Source organism: Halyomorpha halys, unplaced genomic scaffold, assembly GCF_000696795.3.
Source record: "Halyomorpha halys isolate HHAL.00 unplaced genomic scaffold, Hhal_1.1 Scaffold876.1, whole genome shotgun sequence".
NCBI lineage: Eukaryota > Metazoa > Arthropoda > Insecta > Hemiptera > Pentatomidae > Halyomorpha > Halyomorpha halys.
The window spans coordinates 452,158-477,015 of NW_027114409.1; the positions used below are offsets into that span (position 1 = coordinate 452,158).

Consider the following 24,858-nt stretch of genomic DNA (forward strand, 5'->3'; position numbering starts at 1 on the left):
AATAAATCTATCTCTTTTAACAAAAGAACCACATCTATTTAAAAAAAACAAACTTTTTGCAGGCTATTCTGCACAGGTCATTGATTTCAGCCCACAATTGCCCTATTTTGTCAATTAATCACATTAAATAAAAAATTAAAACCTTCAATCACAATCAACCTTCACTATTATAATTTATCGTATAAATTAATTTATTAGGGGTGAAATTATAGTAGTGAATCTTGATTGTGATTAAAAGTTTTAATTTTTAATTTAATGTGAAGAATTGACAAAATAGGGTAATTGTAGGCTGAAATTATTGACGTGGGCAGAATAGCCTGCATTAAGTTTTTTTAAAATTGATCCACATCATTTTTTTAGAACCACTTCTAAAATTATATTTAAGATTGTCCTTAAGTATGCCCGAATCGGCCGAAAAGTTGGGTTTATAAAGAAATATAAATTGTTTTGAGACTAAAATTGGATAAAATTTATTTATTTAATATTACACTACATTTTGATCTATTAAACCTTTCGATCCTGAAATGAAATGGATAACATGCCCTACGATGAACCAGGTAGCTCTTTGCCAAGGCTATCGAATACAGGAAGCCAGCCAACCATAGGCTAATAGACAGTCAGGTCTGCGCAGCGAAGAGCCCTTCCTAGTACGTGTTCCTTGTACAGTCTATTACTTCTAGGAACAGCTACATAAATTATCAGCACATATTAGTCCTTCATAACGTGATCAAATAAAATACCCGTCTAATTTAAAAGATACCCGATTTTCGTGTTTTAAAAAAAGGAAAACCGTGCAATAAACAAAGTAAAAATATGTAGTAAAAACCCAAAATTTGTAAATTGTAGGAAGATAGTCCGGTGGTCAATAAAGGAATCAAATAGTAAAATAAAACTATTTATTGTTAACTAATGTTTAGCACCACTCTTTGCAGGGCTTCGTCAGGGTTGTCAGATTGAAAAAAATATGACTTACGCTATTTTGATATCTTTATTGACCTCCACTCGGACTATCTTCCTACAATTTACTTTATACGGTCAACTATCTTCTTCCAATATGACTCATCAAAATTTGTAAAGCTATGTACAATTATTGTAAATATGTGCGATGGAGCTTTTTACTAAATGTTCAGGATTTTCCCAGGAAGATTATAGGCTAGTCCCATTTTTTCGGTAAAAAAAAGTTATTAACAAAATTAAATATTTTCGACGCGTAGTTGATAAAGCATAACAAGATAAATGTTTGTTCTGATCCTGTCTGCCTTCAGGTAGTAATTAAGTCGAATTTGTATTTTATGATAAACGATCATAAATCCAATTGTTTATCCAATTTACAATATTTGAACCCAATTGATGAAAACTTCATGCTGTATCTACACGTTGGCCATTTGACGTAAATCCAATACTTTACGTACAAATGCTTTGATTAAACAAAGGATTCAACAAACGTTTTAGTACAAGAGCCTAAAAGGAGAAAAAAGTCAGTTATTTCACCTGAATTTTTGATTACTTTAATAAAAACTAAGTATAATTACTAATGGGGAATAAAAAATGGCGGCTTTTTCAAAACGTTAAAAATAATTAATGTTTCATTCGGAGCTTTATATCTTTAAAACTACCAATAACAATAGAAAATCTAAGAGGACATCATTTAAAGTAGAGTAAATTTTCTAAACTATTTACGTTCAATAGTTCTCGATAAAACATGCTTTTTAAAAAGCAATGTTTCATAAAAATTTTGTACAGAACGTACTGAATGATCAGTAGTTAGTGAATTTATTTTGAAAAATCTATATCTCAAAAACGATTTGACGTGCAGATGTCTATTAGCGCTCAAATAAAAGCTAGTTTAATGAACTATATAGTAGTTTATGACATTTATCGTCGTTGGAGTGATAGTTTTCATATTTGCTAAAATAAATGTATTTATAGTTGTTCGGACAAATTTTCATTGCCAAATTTATATTCATATGCGAATATCATAAAAACTACTATCCCTACGAAGATAAGTGTCATAAACCACTTTATAGTAAGTTAAATTTCCTTTATTTTGAGTATTGGCAGACATATGTGCGTTTTATGGATCTAGAGATATATTTTATTAAAAATCCAACATTTTATACGAACAACTAGAAATTAATATTTTGTGAGTTTATTTTGTGAAATATCATAAAAACTACTACTCCTACAAAGATAAACATAATGAACTATTTTGTATTAAATTTAACTAGCTTTAATTTGTGCGCTGGCAGACATCAGTACGTGCAATGGTTTCTGAAATAAAGTTTTTCACAAATCAAATTTATTGTCTGAACAACTATAAATCAATTTATTTTAGCAAATATCATGAAAAATACTATTCCTAGGAAGGTAAAGGTCATAAACTACTTAATAATACGTCGAACTAGCTTTAATTTGAGTGCTAATAGACATCTGTACGTCACATAAGAAATTTTGCTTTTTAAAAAGCTATATCTCGAGAATTATTGGACGTATATAGTAGCTCTTTTAGGGCTAATATTTCAGAAAATTTACTTATCTTTAAATAATATTCTCTTAGATTTTTAGTCTTGTTGGTAGTTTTTAAGATATAGAGCTCCGAATGAAAAATCAATGTTTTTTTTAAGGTTTTGAAACAGCCGTAATTTTTTAATTACCCTTCCTATACTTGGCAGACTCATCAGTTTTAACTAGTAATTATACTTAGTTTTTATTGAAGTAATCAAAAATCGGGGTGAGATAACTGCCTTTTTTTCTTCCCGGCTCTTATACTATTTTGTTTTTCACTTGTATTTCATGTAGAAATACCAGTTTTGGTATACCGTTTGTTATTAGCTTATATAATAATTTATAAATTTTAAAGATTATTATGATTATTTAATTTATAAATTATTAGCTTATATAAATGATTTTTACTTCACCATTTAGGTATACTGTTTTGTTATTGTCTTATATAATAATCTAATACTTTGAAGATTGTTGCTATTATTATAACAATAATTGTTAAATTATACTCCATATACAAATAAATAAATTATTATTATATCGTTCTTCCAATTGTGATGTGGCTTTTTGCTAAATGTTGAGGAATTCCTCCGGAAGATTAAACCTTTTGGCGGGTAGCTCATGAAGTATAAAGTTTTTCACTGTATTATATGCCAATAATACCATGAATAATAATAATAAATAAAAATAAATACATTATTATTCACTACCAATTAAAATAATAAGGATTTCAGTAAAGTAAGTCAATAATTGATATATAAGAAGGTCAGGGTTGCGGTCAAAAGAGAAACAAAAATAGTTGTAAACTATTTTTGTTTCTCCTTTGACCGCAACCCTGACCATCTTCTTATATATCAATTTTTATGGTCAACTATATATACATATAAGTCAATAATTATTTATTTTATTTTTTTAAACAAAGCATATTTGTTTTGTATCAGCTTCGTCGTCTGAAAACCTCAAATACCACTTTTTAAAATCGCCAAATAAGGGTGAAATATTAATTCCAAAAATAGAAAATCTTTTTAAACGCTTTATTTTATAGCTCTGGTTCTAATTTGCCTAATTAGATTCGATTTGTGCCCCTTGGTTTATAGAGCACTAAACCACTGCCAAGTTTGGTGTAGATTAGTTGAGTCATATGGAAGTTAATTCTGTTTTCTTTTTTTTCTTTTTTCAAAAGAAATTAAAGGCCACAATATTTTATTTAATTTTTTTTTCGATTTAAGGGTATCTTGATGTGCTAAAAATGAATAGGAACTTTGTTTGACTCCTTTAAAATCTTTTAACACATTTTGATAAGTCAGTCTACATGATGGTTAGATAGATTATTTTAATGGATAAAAAACAAAAAGAATCTATTTAATAGGCCCAGTATTAACGATTATACAGCGAAGTTAGCTGTTATCATTTATGTTACTATAGTTACCGTCTTATCACTTTATATATTGATATCAATACTGTTCAATTAATGTATATATATCCTCAAATATAACAACAGCGGGGTATTCGTGATGTTGTGTTAAATGTAAAATGGTTTACCATGTTAAATGTTATAAGTATAGGACTGTTAGCAGCACTATTTAAAATCATGTTAAATAATAAATGCATAAGATGATTTTCTGAGCAACTTGTTTTATAACCATTCCTTCCAAAACTTCATGTTATTGTTTACTTCTAAGTTTTGATTATCGTAATTTATTACAGCATGCCTAAAGTAGAAGTTGTGTGAAAGTTTGGTTACTGAGTGCCTAGTTGATATTAGTTGATGAGAATCAAGATGAGCAAATTGGCAACTGTCATTACATCATAATTATTATCATCTATTGCTTTATTAGATATAAAAACATCCAAAACAATACCAACACAATCAAAACACAAACTACGAGCAAGTAACTTAACAGGACGACAAACAAAATGGTGACGAGCTCAGCTGTTCTGTTTCGCGACGTCATTCTCCATTTAACAGGCCTAGTAACAGACTCTCCACCATGTTAAATGTTATATTGTTTTAACATGGTAAAAAAAGGAAATATTCCTCCATTTAACATAAGTTTTTCCATTTAACATGTTAAACTAAGAATACCCCAATTGCCGGTTCAGCTAGTTTATAAGATTAATATCAATGGCTTACTTCACAGTGATGCTAAAGTGTAACAAAAGATAGCGAAGCCGTAATGCAATGGAACGATCGGTTTTCACCTTTCGAATTGAATGTTTCTGTTTTTCACATTTTTTCGAAAAAAGGTCTAACGATTTTGATTATACTGGTTATGTTGTTGAATAATTAAATGGTTATTAACATCAGCTAAGTTGTATTCTCATTGAGATAGTCAGAGAGGGCTTAAATGACGAATTTTTAAAATTTCTTCCTCTAAACTATCTTTAATTTTTAATTATTATGAGAAATAGTTGACCGTGTATCTTGTGTTTATCGTATCTTTAATTTTGTTTATTTGATAAAAATTAGTAGTTCTTATTATTATCAATTATAAAAAATGGATGAATACATAATATTAGAGCATTTTATGAATAACTAAATGAGAAAAAAGGAAAAATATAAACATCTAATTCGAATGGGGAAAGCCATCTTCCCACTGCATTACGGCTTAGTTATCTTTTGTTAAACTGTTGTTTTCATGGAATTGACCAAATTTATATTCGTTGTTCCCACCTCGCTTAATCTTGAAATACGAATTTTTATAGCACAAAAATAATTCACAATTTTCGCCTTCCCTGCTCTCTTCAGATTTAGTTTTTTGAAAATCATAAAAATAACTATAACATAAACAAGAGCACTCCAATCTACAAAAAATTTAGATATGTGAAGTTTTTTTTTTTTTTTTTTTTTTTTTTTTATCATCAGTACGTTCTTTATATTGAAATAAACACGATATGTATTCCAAAGGCGCCCGTATAGCAGGAAAAGAGAGGGCAAGGCATTTTTTATTCTCCCATACTAAATATTATATGAAGGAGACCAGAGTGTCTCTGATCAACAAATAAAAAATTCATCTATTACTCCAACGAAAATATTCATTATAAACTACTTTGTGGTGCATTTAATGAGTTTCAATTCGAATATTAATAGATTGGAGGATTAAAATAAATCCGATCAAATCACCTTTACTCTTTGTCGTGAACCTACCGACTGCTTTAGAGTATCCTTTAATAATATTTTTCTTACCCCAGTCGAACAGATCCGCTACCTTGGACTATATCTGGAAACGACTAACTTTTAATCCTCACATAAGCCTGAAAAGAAAGGAAACTGCAACGCGATTCCGGCTATTACAGCACTTACTAGACAAACGGTCTAAGCTTCCAACTCATTACAACAAAAGATTCCTCTACATGACTATAATAAAGTCTATCTGGACTAACAGAGTTGAGCTTTGGGGCTCCACTAAACCTTCGAATTCCTCTCTTCTCCAATCCTTACAATCCTAAATGATTCTTACATTTCTGACGATGCTCCGAAGTGCCTGAAAAGAAGATGGCCTCGCGAACTAATGTAGAAATGTTATTAGAATGCAACCAATGGGTAGTCTCTCTACATTTTCATATCATACCTATCATAGATGAAATAATGATTTCAACTAGTATATTGTATTGTTAAATATACAATCTTAAACAAGAGTTAATTATTGAATCCAAAGTTTGGGGAAATTCATTAATTAAAATAAGGAGTACACAAATATTCATCTGTGGGCAATTTTAAAACATCACAAACATAAACAAATGTGAAGATGTAGTAAAAGCCGTGTGCCCAAAAACCGACACTCATTGGCCACAAATACAACTTGTACCAGTCAGTTCAAATAATCCATCAACACGCTTGAGCATACGCGCGAATTTGCCATCTTTTTATAATTGTATATTTGTGCTAGTTTAATTAAAAAATGAACTGCTAATGTTAATTAACATTTAAAACAATGGATTTACACATAATCGATAGAATTTTAAAAATATAATGTTGAACTTGAGTTAATTATTAAATATGAAGGTTGGAGAAATTCTTTAATTAATTAAAACACCGAGAGCACAAATATTCAGTCATACCCTGATTTCGGGAGTAGGTCATGAAACGATATAAATCCCCCCCCCTCCCTCGCTTCCAATGATCTTCGATATAGTACATAAGTCTATGATTTTTCAGAGAAATATGACAAACTGTCTACAAAGTCAATAACAAGATTTTGTGAATACTGAAAATTGAAAGTGTTAATGAATAGTAAATTTTTAATATACAAGTAGAACGTATTTTATTCTTCATAATGAGTATGTATTCAGATACAAAATTTATGTAAGTATTTAATCTAATAAATTAGTATGGATTCAAATATATATACATTTAAAAATAAATATGAGGGGAGCGAAGGACTAATTCAAATTGTATCACATAAATCATGTTATTATTATTTTCTGATTGATAGAAATAAGCCATAATATATTTTAAACATATGAATCATTAATATTTTAAGAACATTGTGCGTACATATACAAATTAAATTCTCCACAAAATCAATCGTTCCAGAGAAGTTGGTCACTCTGGGGACATATATAACCTTCAAATGTTACCTTAATCTATGCTCCTTATCCAGTTGGCTGTGAACTGTTATAGAGTGTACTGTGTGTCGGGTGTGTAGGTACCTGTCGCTCGTTCCGAAGCACTTAGTATATTTTAATTATTTTAGCGGACAATGGCAAATTTAAGACAGACACCTTTGACTTGCAGTGGCCACACCCGACCTGTCGTTCATCTAGCTTTTAGTGATATAACCGAGAGTTCGTACTTTCTGATATCGGCGAGCAAAGGTGATTATCAATGATCTGTTTTTGTTTATATTTTATGTATTACATCTTCATTTTATACTTCATAAATGTTATATTATTACTCAGTTTATTATTTATAAGTGTCAATTTTATTATTTTATATAAGATTTGAATATTTAAAAGATAGCAGAACAAAAAAAAAATGTTTTATCCAACTTGTAGATGGAAAACCCATGTTACGCCAAGGCGATACTGGGGACTGGATTGGTACATTTGAAGGACATAAAGGTGCTGTTTGGGGGGTTTCGATAAATAAAGATGCGACAAGGGCAGCATCTGGAGCTGCAGATTTTAACGCAAAGGTAATGTCATTTAATTATCACTTCATTTAAACTAAAAAGATGGTTTTGCGTCAATTAGATGATTTCTTGTTAAATTGCCAAGTATAGCCGCATTTGATAGCTAACATGTGCTAGTTGATCATGAGTTGAGATTTGTTTCAAGGTTCTCAAGTTTGACAAAAATTTATTTATGAAAATTGCTATTATCAGGGCCATTTGATCAGGTATCAATTTTATTTTTCGTTTGTGAATGTAATTAACATCTATACAACATTATATACACACAATTTCATTATACTTCATATTCAAATAACCAAAATATTGCTTTTTTATAAACTTTTATCTGAATAACTTATACATTGAAGAATTGTGTTTGTGCTTGCATGTAGATTCTTATCAGTAAATTATATTTTTCTAATGTACTCTTCAATACTGATTTTGTTTTTCATTAATGATAAGAGGTTTAAAAAAGCAGTAATTTTTGAAAAAAAAAAAAAAATGACGACTAAAGGGAACATTTTTATGTTTAATCATTTTATTTTTGTAATGATTTGGGGATAAATAAGGTGACTAATTTAGTACATTTTTTGTATTAATATCATACCAATACTATATACCCATAAATGCAACTTTATGTCTTGTACTTTAAAATAAATTAATGTCTTGAATTGTTTGTTATATTCCTGATGTATTACATGTAGGTGCAGTTAAACCAGAATTTACTTTTTTACAAATTGTTTTGTTACTGAATGTATTCATGTATCTAACTATGTGTTTAATTCTATGTTGATAGCTACATCAATCTCTAAGCATTTTTCTCAATCTATAAACTCCAAAAGATATTTTTTTTATATCAAATATTTATTCCAACTGAATCCATTGTCAATGTAACTATTGATTAAAATTGTTTTCTAAATTTTCAGTGTATTCAGATTTTAAATTATCTTCTGTACGATTTGAACCTTAATTTATTCATTGAAGAAATGAATATATAAATATAAAAATTAATCTCAAGAATAATTGGAAAAGTATAAACCAAAATAAATTAGTGTCTTTTTTAAAAAAAATTTGAATTGGTAATTATAAAATGCTATATTTGATTTAATGAATGAATCAAATTTTATCCTTTGTTTTTTCTTTATGTTGTTTGTACTTCCTGGTGGAAAGATTTCGATTTGCATTTATGTCTATGATGATCGTTTCTTCCTCATTGTATCATGAATAATTCATTTTGATTTATATGGTGGTATTTGATAATATGGTGATATCTCTTTTTATAATAATTAAGAAGATGTTAAGGAAAAAAATATGATTTCATTGTTTCAATAACACACTTAGTGTTTTTACTAGGGGCTGAAACAGAGATTTTTTTTTCAGCACTTATTCTGTCATAACATTAATTTTTAGTTTTGAAAATAAATGATTTCTGTCACTGCATATGCATATTGTAAGTTAATAATATGGATATGTTGATAGAAATTAAAAGTTGTGGTCGTTGAGAACAAAAAATTGCTAATATCTGGTATTAGTTAGGAGTTAATTCTTTTCTAATATAGTGAAGGTTACATTGATTTTTAATACAGAAAATCAAATTAATTAAAAGAATACTTTTTGAATGTATTTTATATAATTTCTAAAAGTTTAAATGCAACTTTTAATTTTATTTAGCTAGTGTAAAATGAGGGATAAAATTAAATATTTATTTTTGATCTGGAGTAATATTGGGGTCAGGTGAACAGTTTTTTTTTCTATCTTTTTTGTTTTTATCATTAACTTATCTTTTATTTATTCAGTGCTGATTTTTTTCAAATAGACGTTTGTCTTTGGCTAACTATTAACAGTTCAACTTAAATTGTGGCTAAACTTACTAAGATTTTTTTACTGTCTTTTTAAAAAAATTGAATTTAAACAATAATCTGCCTTATATTCTTTGTGAAATAGCAGTATGTAATGTAATTATTATAGATCTGTTAGAAGAACATTTTTGTTTCTATATTTGTAGTTTTTGATATTTTTAAATAGTTTTGAGATTTTGTATTGTTAATTAATTTGAGTAGGAAAAAGGAGAAGTAGGTAGGTTTCCATGTAAGCTGATGACTGGTTGTCCTTCGTTCTACTTCCTGTCCTTCGGGGGTCATCATAATGTCCAATAGAAACAAGGGCATTTCCCCCTTCACCTTTACTTCCTTGATCTTGTTTACATCGGTGACAAAACAATTTATCAAATTACTGTTATAGTAAGATTTATTTAAAAAGAATAATCAGAGTATAACAAAAAAAAAAATTAAAAATAATATTACAATTATAAAAATTTTTGTTTTATTTGTTGCCTTTAAATATTTAAAAATTAAAAAAGATTAATTACAAATTTTATGACTTGGTACTTATATTTGTCTTATTTCTCTAATTTTTAATCCAGTCATATGTTAAAATGGTATGGAGAAAAAAAAAGTGTTGTCCAGAAGAATTAAATTTTAAAAAAACAAAAGATTGAGTGAATTATCAGACAATTAACAATTACAAGGAGTATTCTATTAAAACTCAATATATCCTCTTTTGGAAAATTATTACAGGGAAATCCCATTTAGATAAGTTAAATTTTTATTGAACATGTTAATTTATTAAACCTATTTGATAGGAGAAAATTTAAATTAATAAAAACATTTTATAAGTATTTGAATTTGTAAAAAAAAATTAAAAGTGAATGTATTGACATTTGATAGCATACTTCTTAATTATTTTTATTATTATTAATTTATAAATCTTTATTTCTGAGAGTTCCTTAATTTGTAGACATTTCCTTTTTTCTGCCTTAAGCATAGATATAACTTCATATATATTTTTAATCCATTTTTAACAAGCATAAAAATGATTTATTGTTTGTATAACCTCATTAGAGTATAGCATTTTGTTACTTCTATTTTTATTTTAACCTATCAATAACTATATTTTTTTAATTAAGCATACATAAGGAAAAACATAATAAAAAATTATGTTAGACTTAGGAGGAATCATAGAATTTGCAATAAACAAATGCCTAAAATAGGCCTTTTCAATGCGAAAATTGTAGCAGTAAAGAGACATATCAAGTATAAACATATTATACTTGAATGTCCGGTATACAAAAAGCAATGGAGCAATACGCTCCAACGGTATACAATAAGCAATGCAAGAGATATTGTTCGAAGGTTTAGATACAAATCAAGATATTATTTATGATAATATATTAAAAGTAACAGACTATGCAAAAGTATATTACATACATAAATATTTTAAACCTATAAATGAAAATGTTTCAAAGATATAGTTATGGTATGGTATATTAGTAAATCAGATATACTTAACTTAATAAATAATAATATAATAATAGCAATAACAAATATACATAATAATAAATAACAAATATAAATAATAGCAGTAACAAAGGGATTTGGCAAACTGTCCTACAGAGATTTTATAGAATATAATTTATAATTATTGGCTGTATGGAATAAACCAATGATACACACACATGGGAAAAATGTAATGTAACATCTCCTGTTTTTCCCCTTTGTCCTCATGTTTATAGTAATGAAAAAAGTATATTAATAATTATTTATTAAAGTTAATTATTGTAAGTGATTTTGAAAGTAAATTGATGAAAGAATCTAATACCAAGGAAAACATAGTTAGTAACTGGTATTAGGAAGAAGTGCCATATGTAATCTAAAATGACTTTATATTATTTATTTTTGAATAGATTTGGGATTCAGTCTCTGGAGGAGAACTCCTTTCTATTCCTCACAAACATATTGTGAAAAGCGTTCACTTTTCTTCGGATAGTACCCGCCTTGCAACAGGTAGCAATGAAAAACTACTCAGGATATGGGATCTTTCAAAACCGGATGTTCGTAAGTAATTACATTGATCTGTTGTTAATTTTCAATAAAATTTATGGTAATTGTACACAAAATCTCTCCAAAATGGCTGGTGGACAATCGGACATCATTCACTGATTCGTACTTTTTCAAATTTAGGCCCCGGCATCAATTAAAAAGGGCCCAGTGTGGGTTAGTCAATCTCTTGAGAGAGCATACAAAGCAGAAGTCGAGATTGATGATCCTATTAAAGCAGTAATATTAATAATAGTGTTGGTTATAAAAATACAAAATAGATGGTTTAACGACCTATCACCATCGTGGAGTGACACTTGTGAATATACTTATTAATGTTATCTGTGACCAAATATACTTATTGACTCAAAAAAGTATTGTTCTGCATCGCATTAGACATGGGTAACATAAATTGTTTTTCATGATTCAATTTCCATAAATAAATTTATTCTTTATTTTTATTTATTTTTTTTGAGCTATTCAATATCTTTTGACAATTAGTGATGAAGATTTAGAAAAGTTCAAACTAAATAAACTTTACATTAATCATTAAAAGTATTTAGTACTTTTTACTAAAGATGAAAGAAAGATGTTCACGAGTTTAGAAAGTTTTTATTAAAAGTGTTGTTTAGACAATTCATTGTTATTTGTGATCAATTCTAATACAACCACTGCATTCGATGAGTGCTGTGGTGAAATTTGATTTAACTAAAACTAGAATATTAAATCAGTCTAGATGTGGGCCCACCAACTTTTGTCCACTTTTGAAAGTGTCCATAAAAGCAGTGTCTACGACTTTATAGCAATAGTCCTGCACTACTGTTACATCAAGAAATGTCTTTCTATGACCTATCAGAGTCGCATACACTCAGTATTGTATTTATATATAATTATTAATTTTATATATTTGTTTTTTGCTTTTCATTATTCAGTTTGCTTATTTGATTTTATCTTGAAAGCCCTCTTTATTTTGTTTCTAAATATTTTATTTTGATTATGTGTTTATGTTTCCATTGTTAACTTTACCCAAATGAATGTTCGTATCCAACCCAGTTTGAGATTTTTTTTTTTTGTTCTTTGGAGCTCCCTGCAAAAAGACTGTTAATTTGAGGTAAAATCCTGGTCCAGTGATGGTACTGGTTTCTCATTCTCAAAACTGCTCTGGTGTTCTGGATATTGTACTATCTTCTCCTTATTTTTCTTGTTACCATTTCTTGTGAAACTTTCTGTTAGTATCATAAGGAGTTTTATCAAACCAAGCAAGGTGTCCTGTTCTGTTGAATCTTTTGCCTCATTAGTTATATATCGTATATACTCACTGGCTGGTTCTTCATTTCCAGTTAGAATTAGGTAATATAGTGTATAACGCTATTGGTGGTTATTACTTTTACATATCGCACTAGTATTTCTAAAGTGACAAAAGTCTAAAACTTACATTTCTGGAAATGTGACACTCTTGCCTATGGAGGGGGAATACCATTAAGGCAGCAAGAGTGACACAAGTTCCCTCTGGCGGACAAGCTCTGAAGCTAGGTTGATACAGTTTTGATGATTCATAAAGATATATTTACCAATTTCTTTCATATTCATAACTCAAAAACACCGATTTTTGAGTTGTGTCACTTTAGAAATACTAGTGCGATATGTAGAGCTATAATTTTTTGACAAATTTTTTAATGATAAATTTTATTATACAGTTTTAAATAAATGTTTGAAAGTTTTTCCATTCTACTGAAATTAAAGGTATAAAGTAGAAGGTACAGAAACTAGTATGTATATTTTTTTGTGTCTAAAATTATTTGCCTCCACATTTTTGCGCCTTATATAACAGCACTAACAAATAACCAATACTGGCTTGATTTTTCCCTTTCTAGGGTTCACTTTCAATTTTTAGTGGGCTCATGAATTAATATCAAACTCTCTTTGCCTAGGTTACCCTAGGTAGATTAATAGGTTGTTAACCTGTTGGGTATGCCTATTTTGGTGTGTGTAAGAGGTTGATTAAACCATTTAATCAAAAACCTATTTATTTGAATTTAGAATCTGGTTTTATAAAATTAAAGATTTAATTTGAAAACTTTAAATAGGAAAAAATAGTTTTCTCCATACTCTTATTGTAGCTCTTATAGTAAAAAAAAAAACAATTAAGGAGATTTTAAGTTATGTAAATTATCTGAAAAAAATTAGACATTTCTGTATTGTTGTTATAATATTATCAACATGCTTAGCACTTAAAACTGATGCCCCTATCAGACTCCAGGACTTCTCTTGGACTTGTTTCACTTACCGCTATCATTTCAAATGATTCGAAAAGCTTTAAATATAGGAGGTGCCATTTCAATGTCAGTGCTCATATATTTATTTATTAACCCTATTGGGTTCACTAGTTCAAGTTTAGTGCTAGGTTGTTTTCTTCGAGTATTGTGGCAATCATGCCTGATTTACTATTAAAAGTTTGGTGAAGTGCAGTACACTTCAGTCCAGTTTTACTACAGCTGCAATCCTTGTTAGACTTACAGGACATTTGTACTGTAGCGGCTGGGGAGCAGGATCCATGCTGATGGTGCTGAGGGTAAATCCTTGAAATTCGAATATCTCCAGTTTGTTGGATTCTTCCCTGTACACCACTACTTCTAGGCTTGATGGTTACATGCAGCGTATTCCTTAGATGGTAGTCAAACAAGGTTGCTTTTCTTGTTGGATGCAAAAAATACAAATGTGTTGCAGCAGATGTGATCCTGGGGTTCAGTTTGAATGTAACCTCTGCATAGATCATGAAAGGGGTCGTCAGTAGCTCAGGTGGTTAAGGAGCAGTTCTTAGCAATCTGAGAACAGCGGGTGGCGCCGGTTCTAATCCAGCATAGGGTGTTCACTTTTTTCATTGGCTAAATGGTGCTAAAGTTGTATAGTATCTGATAAATAATATAGTTTTTGGTGGTATTTGAGAGTGACAATGGTTGTAAGAGGTCATGAAGCAGTGGCAGCAGCTAGCTTCAACTTCCCTACTCTTCTGTAGGAAAGTGTTTGTTACGGCAAAATATGAACCAAAAATGCATAGCAGGGCTGTACAAATGAAGATGCCATTCGGGAAATCATTCTGATGGTATTTGGAAAACATACGAATAATGACTGTGAGCTGACACCTCCCTCCCCCTACATCTGGAACCCTTCCTCAGCCAAGTGTCAAATTTATGAAATTTTATGAACAAAAATTTCCTAGCCATCTGTACATATTTTATGTACAATTTAATAAAAAAATTATAGTTACCATAAATAATTTTTCAAGCTTTAAGGACGCATGTTTCTTTGTGCAACATAACAAGAGATGATTTCATAAATTTTTGACTATTTCAAGAAAGCGATTTCTCAGAAAGTAATAGTAGTACAGAATTCATTTTGGTCTCAGATTATAGCAAATTTTATTGACTTCAAAAAAGAATTGAAAGTGCGAACATCTGGAAATATGGTTTCTTGCTATTGATTTAGACCCTCACAATATATTAAAACATTAAGAGTGAGATAAACTTTTGGATGTACAGATTTACAGAACTTTATATGTTTGCCTTGGAACAACAACCAATGTTGAGGATTAGAGTACTTAATGTAATAACGTTTTCTTTTAAAGATTTAACTCTTACACGCCAAAACTAACAATGTTCTTAGAAAAGCCTGTAATCATCGCTTTTTTTAAATGACAGCGTATGAAACAATATGTCCATTTTCATATCTGAAATCCTTCAGTTTCATTAATATACATTTTTAAAAATAAATTTTGTGTTTAATATTAATTTATATATTTTATAAGTATGGATAAAAGTCCTGAGAAAAAAAAATTTACTTATGATAAAAAAACTGAGAAAAAAGAAAATTTTAAAATAAATTGTATCAAATACTTTCAGGATTTGTATGTATGAAAATAGATTATAATTATGAGACTGGAGTGTGAAGAGTGTTTATTTTTAGATTTTGGTTTTTGCCTGTTGAATTGTACTTTCCTTACAATGATGGTGATATTGAAAGTAACTAAAATGCATTGATATGAGAATTACTTCCTGATAATAAGAAAGGTGAAGGCAGGTAGGAAGAGAAGAGAGGAAGGTCACCTCCCCCACTGCCTCCTCTATCGTTCATTAATCAAGGTGGACTTCTAGTTGGCTATTGTCTTCTTGCTCTGTCACTTTGATTAATTTATGTATATTGCCTACAATACATAAGAGTGTAAATTATTTCCTTCTCAGTTACTGTTACATAATATAAGAAAAAGAAATAATAGACTAACAAATTTGGAAATATACATAACAATGAATTCAAAATATAAAATAGTTTATTAATATCCATGGAATTAGACAGTAGTATATTGATAAATATAAGATAAAATATATTATATATGCAACAAGACATGATATCTCATCTTATACATATCTTTTTACCTATGTAATATTATATTTCATCTTATATTGTTATCAATCTACTTATTGCATGTTTATTAATCAACTATTTTATATTTTCAATTCATTGTTATGTATATTTCCAAATTTGTTAGTCTATTATTTATTTTTATTTTTATGTTTCTCTGAATGATGGTTGTTATCTTTTTTTATTTTATAGCCTTGATGAAGGCCTGAAAATCAGGTCGAAACGTTGGCACGAATACATAATTTTTTGTTTATTTATGTTTTTTTCTTTGAATTTATGTTCTGAAAATTTGATAATATTAGTAGAAATTATTACAATGTTGTTACACTATTATGTATAATACAATAGAGAGAGAAATACAATAAAAAGAAGAATAAATATAAAATAGAACTGAATAGAAAGATAAAGAAAAAAAAAAATAGAAACTGCTTTTGGTTATGTTGTAGTTTTGTGAGGTGATGTTAGGAATGTATTTGTGTAATGGTCGTCCTTTAGTTTACTGTTGCCATTGTCTGCTCCACTATTCGATTGAATTGGTTAGTAAAATTTTTTTAACATAAGAGAAAGGGACTAAGATATATTCGTAAGGAAGTTGGTTATTAGCTGCTGTCTTTGCCGTGTCTGCCCTTTCGTTACCTACAATACTAATTTGTCCTTTTACTCAAAGCAATCAAGTTTTTATGGTTCATTATTTCAATGAAATTATTACAAATTTGTACTGTAAATGAATTTTGTTATTTTTGATGTAATAAATAACTATTTTGTTATGAATAATGAACTATTTATTTATGATTATTATTTTTTTTTCAGCTGTTGTAGAGTTTTCTGGTCATCAAGGAGGAATTAGGCATGTTAATTATTGTGAGAATGACCAGAGACTCGTCTCTTGCTCAGATGATAAGACACTCAGGGTTTGGGACATTTCTTCCGGAAAGGTATTTGTTTATATATTTTTTATCATAACTAACCTATCATTCTTTTGAGCACCTTGATTATTTTCGGCTTCAAATTTACACTTAGACTCAGTTCGGCATGAAGGAGACAAATGTTCTGTTAAGGTGCACAAAGCCGTTTAGATGATGTGTAGAAGGGAAGATCTATATTATATGTAGATATTGTTGCAAGAAATTCATTCATTTTGAATAAAATTATGGATAAACATCTTGATAATGATAGATTAATTACTGCCGTGAAAATGATGGTGTAAAATGGTAATTAACCCTTTGAGCCCAAGTCTTTTATTTATGCAATGTACCTAAAGCTTTCTTTTATTATGTTAAATTAAATTACATTTAAATTTTTATTAAATTTTGTGTACTTTAATTTAAATGGAGTAACATTTTCATAGAAATGCATCATTTAGGAGTAATTAATATAAAACTGAAAACAATTAAAAAATCTATAGGTTTTTGGTTTCTTATGAAGCGAAAAAGCAGAAAAGTGGTGCAAAATTAAGTAATCTATGTTTACATAAAATTAAACCATTTTTGCGGCTTAAGCTGTGGATAAACTGACTTGACAGCTCGCTGCTGATGAGGTATGCAAATGGTTAAATAGCCTACACCTCCCCTTCCCCTTTTGGTCTCCACTGCCTGCTCTATAAATGCTGATTTTTCAAAATAGGTTCTTCTAAAGTACCTTTCATTTTGTTTATTTATAAGAATTAACCATTTCCGTCTCTTACTGTTAGCGGTAATAAAAAAAGGGGTTAATTTATATTATGATATAATTGGTTAATGAACTTGAGGAGAAATATTTTCTAAGGTTGAGAATAAATTTCAGGGAATAAGAGTAATTTTATAGTAGATGTGTAATATACTGTTCAAATACCAAAAATTTTAGAAAAAATAATATCTGTTGGGGCGAGAGGTTTTTCGAGCTTGAAAAACAATTGTCTTCCCCAGAGTAAATTTTCTCTGGTTCAGATGAAAGAAAATAGAAAACGGAGGACCTGAAAATTAATCTCATAAAAAAAATTCAAATAATAAAGAAAATGAAATGATAAAAAAAATCTTTCCAAATGATACACAAAATTTAATGATGTCAAAATATTTAAAAAAATGAAAATAAAAGAATTATCTTATGTAAAATAAAATGAATTATAAACTAGTAAAAATATTTATATTAGTATACAAATTATACTTATTTTGGGGTTTTAATAAAAAAACAAAAAAAAAACAATAGTCACTCAGAGTAGATGGCCGTGGGTTCCGATATGTGCATATCGACTATACTTCTCAAGGATAATATATCTCATCCGAGGCGGCCACTTTCGATGAGCTGGTGATGGACGAGGGTCCCTAGAAAAAAACGGTGCTTCAAAGTGCAGGTTGACTCTAGAGTGGAGAGTTCATGAGAAAAGAGCGCCAGGTGGGTGCAATGCCTGCTAATACTCGCTGCAGACTGCAGACTGCCTTATCAGTCTGTTTTTAGGCTCTAAATCCACTGCAGCTCACAATGTTGTTGCGTAGTGATTTATTTATACTCGAACCACAACAAACCTCTAATTTCCTCTTATTTATGCAATGAATTCTTAAATATAAATTTAAAAAACAAGTAACTTATGGTTAAACATAAATAAAAAAAGAAGCTTATAATTAACAAAAAATAAAAACCAATTGGAAGAAGAATGAAACAAAATAAAAAAAGAAACTAAACTTTTGAGCTTTAACAATATCTAATATATAAAGTTGTAGAAGATGATAGAGAATGAACGCTTAAATAACCTGAATTTATAAATAAATGTTTTGGTATTATTATGATTATAGGCAGTTTTTACTTTCACTTACCTATATATTAGATATATAGTAAGGGGAAATATTGCTGTAACATGCCCTTCACAAAGCACTGAGAATTCTTGCTCGAAGTAGAGTGGTAAGTCAAATATTTGTGATAAACGTGCTGCACCAGTTTTTTAGACTAATATTTAAAAATGTTATTTTGATAAGACTGTTCTCTGTTAAGTTACTTTTTATAACTTTTATTTCCATCTATTTATGAAGTATTTACTCTGAATATATATATATATTTTTTTTCCATTTTAGGAAGTACATAAATTAGATTTCGAAAGTACGCCAAGTAGCTTAGAAGTGTCTCAAGATGGTAGGATCTTCACTGTTGCTGCTGGAAGCATCGTCAGTTTCTGGGATGCTCAGAGGTACCTCTTCTTGTCTGTCATTATTCTAAATTGTTACAAAAGTCTTTGTGTATTAATCCATTACTGGTACATTTAATTCTCCATTTTAATCCTTATTCGACTCTGATGTGAACAATACTTATATCATTGTTTATTTTGACTAAGTCTTTATTTAACTATCTGTACTGACTGTCTCTGTTCCAGATTTTTTTTTTTCATGAAACTAATTTTTATAAGTCAACTTCATCCAGGATTAAAAGCACAGGTATTGGAAATATGTGTATATCCGATAGTTTTATATGGTTCTCAGACATTGTCGGCAACAGAAAATAATTATGAAAAATTGGTGAGGACACAACTGTGATTTTCAAGAAGTATGATGGGTATCACAAGAAAATACTCCATCAGCAATAGAAAAGTACATCCTACAGTTAAAATAAAATGTCTACCAAAGAAATCATATCAACTGAAATGGAGGCGTGCTGGTCATGTTGCAAAACTAAATACAAGAAGGTCCAAAATATCTATAGAGTGGATACCAAGGGAACTTAAAAGATGGAGCGGAAGACCAATTACAAGATGTCACGACTGTGAATGACTCGAGTGATTTTATGTAATTGTAAAAGATAGGTACCCTGCTTTGGTCAATCAGAATGAAGAAAACATTTCAGCAAGACCACACTCCCGCCCATTGACAATGCTCAGACATAAAATAACTCTTAGAAATGTTGGGTATTTTCATGTTTTCACACCCTCTTTACAGCCCTGACTTAGCACCATCTGACTGTGATATTTTCGAGTCAGTGGTGTAGTTATTTCGAAAATATTGAGCATATCAAATCACAATGTGAGTAAAACCAAGAACTGGTATTTCCACCTAATTCTACTTTACCAGAAAGATGGGTTATTAGTCCAAGATCCACATAGGAAAAAAAAAGTTTTTTCACCCCAATTTATTATTATTATAAAGAAAACTTTATACAGTTTAGAGTCCAAATTGACTAATCTACAAACAGATAGTAAGGAGGAATAAAAAAAATGGTGGCTATTCCTAAAGTTACAATTTTTTTAATTGAAAAAAAAATCTGTATTATTTCAGTCCAAAAATAATTCAAGTTTCACCTAGGCTCTACGACGGATACGGTATATGTTCTTAAAAAGTAGGGTTTAAAGTATTTAAGGTGCCACACCTCTGGAAGTTAAATTTTATTCTTGAAAAACCTAAAATGTTTGAGGAGAAGATGGTTAGGGTGCGGTCAGAAAATAACAAAAATAAGCTGAAAAAACTTATTCAATAGTGCTAACGTTTCGGCCTGAATTTCCAGCCTTCATCAGGGCTATTTATAGGAGATTGAAAATCTAAATGCTTTGATAAATTTTTAAAACTTATTTGTGTTATTCTCTGACCACACACCCAACTATCTTCTCTTCATATATATTATTCACTGTCAAATATCTTCTCATCATTACTAAAATGTTTGCTCGTTTTTCACTTGGGCTTCTATTTCCTTAACCTACCTACAACACACAAAAAAAAAATCACAGAACATTATTTAATGTTGAGTAAATTTAACTTAATTTTGGTCTTTACGTTCAGATGTTCCTATGATACAGTGATTCAAAAAGATTTTTTTTTTTCATGCTACATTTATCATTCAGCTATAACAACATTTTTTTAATTTATTTTGGTAAATTGCATGGAAACTGCTTCTTCTATAAAGATAAACATCATAAACTATTTCAGAGAATATTCAGTTTGAGTGCTAATTGATGTCTGTATGTCCAATAAAGACTTGTGAGATATAGTTTTTCTTAAACCAAAATTTTTGCACAAAAGAAGAAATCAATATTTTGTAAATTTATTTTGGGAACTATCATGGAAATGACTACTGCTACGGAGATTAATAATAAGATTATAAACCATTTTGCAGTACATTCAACTAGCTTCAATCTGAGTTCTAATAAAATCTGTACGTCCAATAGTTCCTGAGATATAGTTTTTCATAAACCAAATTTTTTTCCACAAAACAATAAATAAAATTTTTTTATTTTATTAAAGTATTAAAAAAACTAGGATGAAATAACTTGATTTAATTTTCACGGGCCCTAGGCAATTGACAATGGTAGCCTATATTTCGGTTCAATAATTTTTATTTGTAGTTTTTATCCTGAAATTTAAATAAAATTATTTTAAGCATAATGACTTTTGTAATAACCTAGTATTAGTTACAGGTTAATTATTTATCAACATTTCACATTTTGAATTTTTTAAATTATTATTCTTTTGTAGCCTGAAACTGCTCAAAGAATACAGAGTACCAACTCAAGCCAACTCTGCATCATTACATCCCGATAAGGGTATATTTGTCTGTGGAGGAGACGATCTTAAGATGTACAAGTTTGATTTTGCAACTGGTACTGAAATCGGTAAGGCTTAAATCAGTGTTTATATTTTTTACTTTTGTAGTCCTTATATAGGAATAGGTATATATACTTATATAGCTTTTAGTATTTGGCTGTAGCTTAAGTAATTAGCATGTTTAGTTTAAGGTTTTTAATATTTGGTTACATGGTTAAGCTCAGACAACGATATTCATCATTGTAGGCACTACAATCCGTTACAGGTCTTTGCCGCATCAAGATCTCCTCCATTGGTCTACTGAGCTTTTGTTTCTAAAAATTTCTGTGCATCAGCTTCAACTTCGTATGCCCTTCTCAGTCATGGCCCCAGCCCACTGCAGTCTTCATGGCGATTTCCAATCAATTTTTCAATGTTGCTCGATTTAATCAATTATTTTTTTAAAAACTCCTTGTTATTGATAAAAGTTTTGAAGGTGAAATAAAATCAGGCCTAATTCAGGGATTTTTGAGGTAGGGTGTCATGGAAAGGATTCCATTCTATTATTTTTCAGTGTTTTGATCTCCTTGAGAGATTGTCACTTGTCGTACATTGACCAATAGTTGCTATCAGTAAATGTCTTAAATTTAGATATTAAGTTTAGGATGGAAGAGTTGGTTAGTTAGTTACACGCCGATTTCCAATTTTAGTCACTTTTTCATTTAACTAATTTATTTTTAAAGACTCATTATTAGTAAATATTCCAAAGTCTAATTCTGGGATTTTGGAAATGGTGTGTCCTGGAAAGGATTCTCTTCTATTATTCTTGTATCAAATGAGTATTATGCTATAATAATTCTGTTAAGTAGTATGGTCGTAAATCACCTATTTTGGTTATGTATGAACTGCAACAGACTAGCGATTGGAGTCAAAGGAACAACTAGAGTTTACGACAACAAGGCTTGGCCGAATCGTTATATTGTGGTAATCATTCGACTTTAATTTAATGTTCTTTGTATATCGTTTCTGGTATATTTGGTGCAACTCTCACTGATTACAAGGTCAAACATTCATCTTAAGATTTTTCTCTTAAATATTGTTTAACTATTAGAATTCTCACACAATAAGGACCATGTTTAATGCTATAAAGCATGTAATGTTATCTGCCATTACAACCTTCTGTAGGGTCTATACTCCTCAAGGAGCATTCATCAAGAGGCTGTCCTTCAGTGCCATTGAAACCTTCCAGTCACTGACGTTTAAGATAATGTCCTACGTTGTGCCAATTTATCTACCAGATAGAAACTTGGTGAATGTTGTCCTTCCATTGAGCCCTTGCCAACTCCCTGTCTTCAGATTGTAAAACTTAATAGTGCATCTTTCAGTCCTGAGAATGAACAAATGAAAATGTTCATATCATCTTTGCTTAGCATTGTTCCTGCTGCAGTTTTATGGTGTATGTGTCTCTTCTAAATTCTATTACTGTGTAATCTCAGTATCTGAACTAATTGCTGTAGGTTGGTGTTCGAATTACAGATATTATTAGATAATAATAATGTAAAAAAAAATTTGAAGATATGAATGTACATAACATATAATTTTTTTAAACTTATTTTATTGGAAATTTGACAGTTTGAAGTTTTAAAATAAAGTAATACTTTGTAAAGAAGTTGGTTAATTTTTTTTGATACTTTTGCAGTAACTTTTCACTACTTTTCTCAGACATTAGAGAAGAACATGGTGCCATGATATATCATTCTCTGTAGGCCACTTCAGACATTGATTGAAATAATTTACGATTTTGTTTTACGCCGGTGGATTACTGGAGTGTTCGGAGTACCAAAGTTCAGATTATTGAGATTACACTGTATTAGTTTGAATTTTGGACTTTCGCATAATCTTTTCTAATATGAAAATATTTAATCTGAATCAAATATTTAATATGAATAATAGTCATCCCATAACTTTCCAGTCATCCTCAAGGAAGACAATGTCTCAATATTCTTCTTTTTTATGATTCCAAAACTTCAGTGTTGCGATATGTAACCTTTGGCAACTTGCTTACTTATCTTTTAACGGAAGGTAGTAATATGTTTGTTTTTTAAATGTTGTATGCACCATAGTGTAAGTTGGGTATATTTTTTTAATACCCTTTGACCAAAGGCTGTATTTTTTTCTAAGATGTCACTTTATTACTACTATTTTTCTTATTTATTTATTTTTTTTTTATTACAGAATCATTCAAAGGACACTTTGGACCCATCCACGTGGTTAGGTTCTCTCCTGATGGAGAACTGTACGCATCCGGGTCTGAGGATGGGACTCTACGGCTCTGGCAGACAACTGTCGGAAAGACATACGGCCTTTGGAAATGCATGGAAGCTTCTTCTCCTCCAACTATGGATATACCGGTCGCATCTCTCGCAGAAGTACCACCTGTGTAATTCCTTCAGTTCTCTTGGAATTTGTGCACAATTCATTAATAATAAGGCTTTCTCATCGGAGGATCTTTATTTATTTAATGAATTCTTTTTGATTTTAATTTCAAGCATATCATTGGGGGTCAACTTACAAGAGTCAAGTCAACTTAGAACATAAGTGGCTTGAGCTAAAAGTAAGTCTTCTATCGACTGAGGTCTTCAGATGATGTTGTGATGAAATATCGTACGTGAAATGCATCAGGGCTTTTGAAAGCATTTAATTATCTGATAATTCAAAAAAAAAAAATTTGTATTTTTTTAAATCTAATTTTTGTATTCAATATGTACTTATTTTTTTCTTTCAGTTGTATTGAAACAGCAATGTATTTAATTTGAAAGCATTCAACTTTTTTTATTGGAAGTTTTTTCCTTCCTTATGTTTTTTCTCTTATATTCTTTCAAGCAGAACACACAAACCTTATTAACATTAAATGAATATAAGGTTCTTTAAATTTTGTCATTAGTTAGGCCTGGATATAATCTACCTATATATATAATGGTGATAAACTGTTTCTTCTCTCCACATTAATGGCTTACATGCTCTTCATTATTTTCTCATATTTATAAAATTTAAACATTTTATTTACTTATAAAAAAAAAATTAAAAGTCTTCCTATAAATGTCTTAGTTACATAAAAAAAAAAAAGTATTCCCCAGTTTTCTTTTCCGTTTATATTGAGTATTATTTACAAAATATGTTTATTTCTGTATTTCATTTCTTAAATAAACCATAAACAAAGTTATTGTGTTTTTATTTTGATGTATTGATTTTTATATTATTTATTTAAGTTGTATTATCACTTGTGAAGTGGAAGTTATTTAAAGTGCTACATGGATTAATTTACGATTTTAACTAATATTAGATTATGGATCCCTTATTTTTACAGATCTCATATATGTAATTAAACTAAATTTAAATTAATATAATTTTTGGAAGGTCGTTGATTTACCATGTCTAATATATGATAAAAAATGGTCTGGGTGCATTAGAAAAAAA

At 29.4% G+C, this 24,858-nt stretch overlaps 1 protein-coding gene across 1 annotated transcript; it reads left to right on the forward strand.

The window, feature by feature from the left end:
* The first annotated feature begins 7,065 nt into the window (after positions 1 to 7,065).
* Positions 7,066 to 23,885, forward strand: wmd (serine-threonine kinase receptor-associated protein wmd). Its single transcript, XM_014430316.2, has 7 exons — positions 7,066 to 7,320; positions 7,501 to 7,640; positions 11,359 to 11,509; positions 16,718 to 16,842; positions 18,952 to 19,064; positions 21,334 to 21,470; positions 23,617 to 23,885. Exons 1-7 carry the CDS (start codon positions 7,206 to 7,208, stop codon positions 23,823 to 23,825), a joined length of 990 nt encoding a protein of 329 aa, XP_014285802.1. The 5' UTR covers positions 7,066 to 7,205; the 3' UTR covers positions 23,826 to 23,885.
* The last annotated feature ends 973 nt before the right edge of the window (positions 23,886 to 24,858 follow it).

Coding starts and splice junctions, on each gene's coding strand:
- wmd (XM_014430316.2), top strand. CDS start 7,206: ATGGCAAATTTAAGACAGACACCTTTGACTTGCAGTGGCCACACCCGA. Junction 7,641..11,358: donor CTGCAGATTTTAACGCAAAG/GTAATGTCATTT, acceptor ATTTTTGAATAG/ATTTGGGATTCAGTCTCTGG. Junction 16,843..18,951: donor GGGACATTTCTTCCGGAAAG/GTATTTGTTTAT, acceptor TTTCCATTTTAG/GAAGTACATAAATTAGATTT.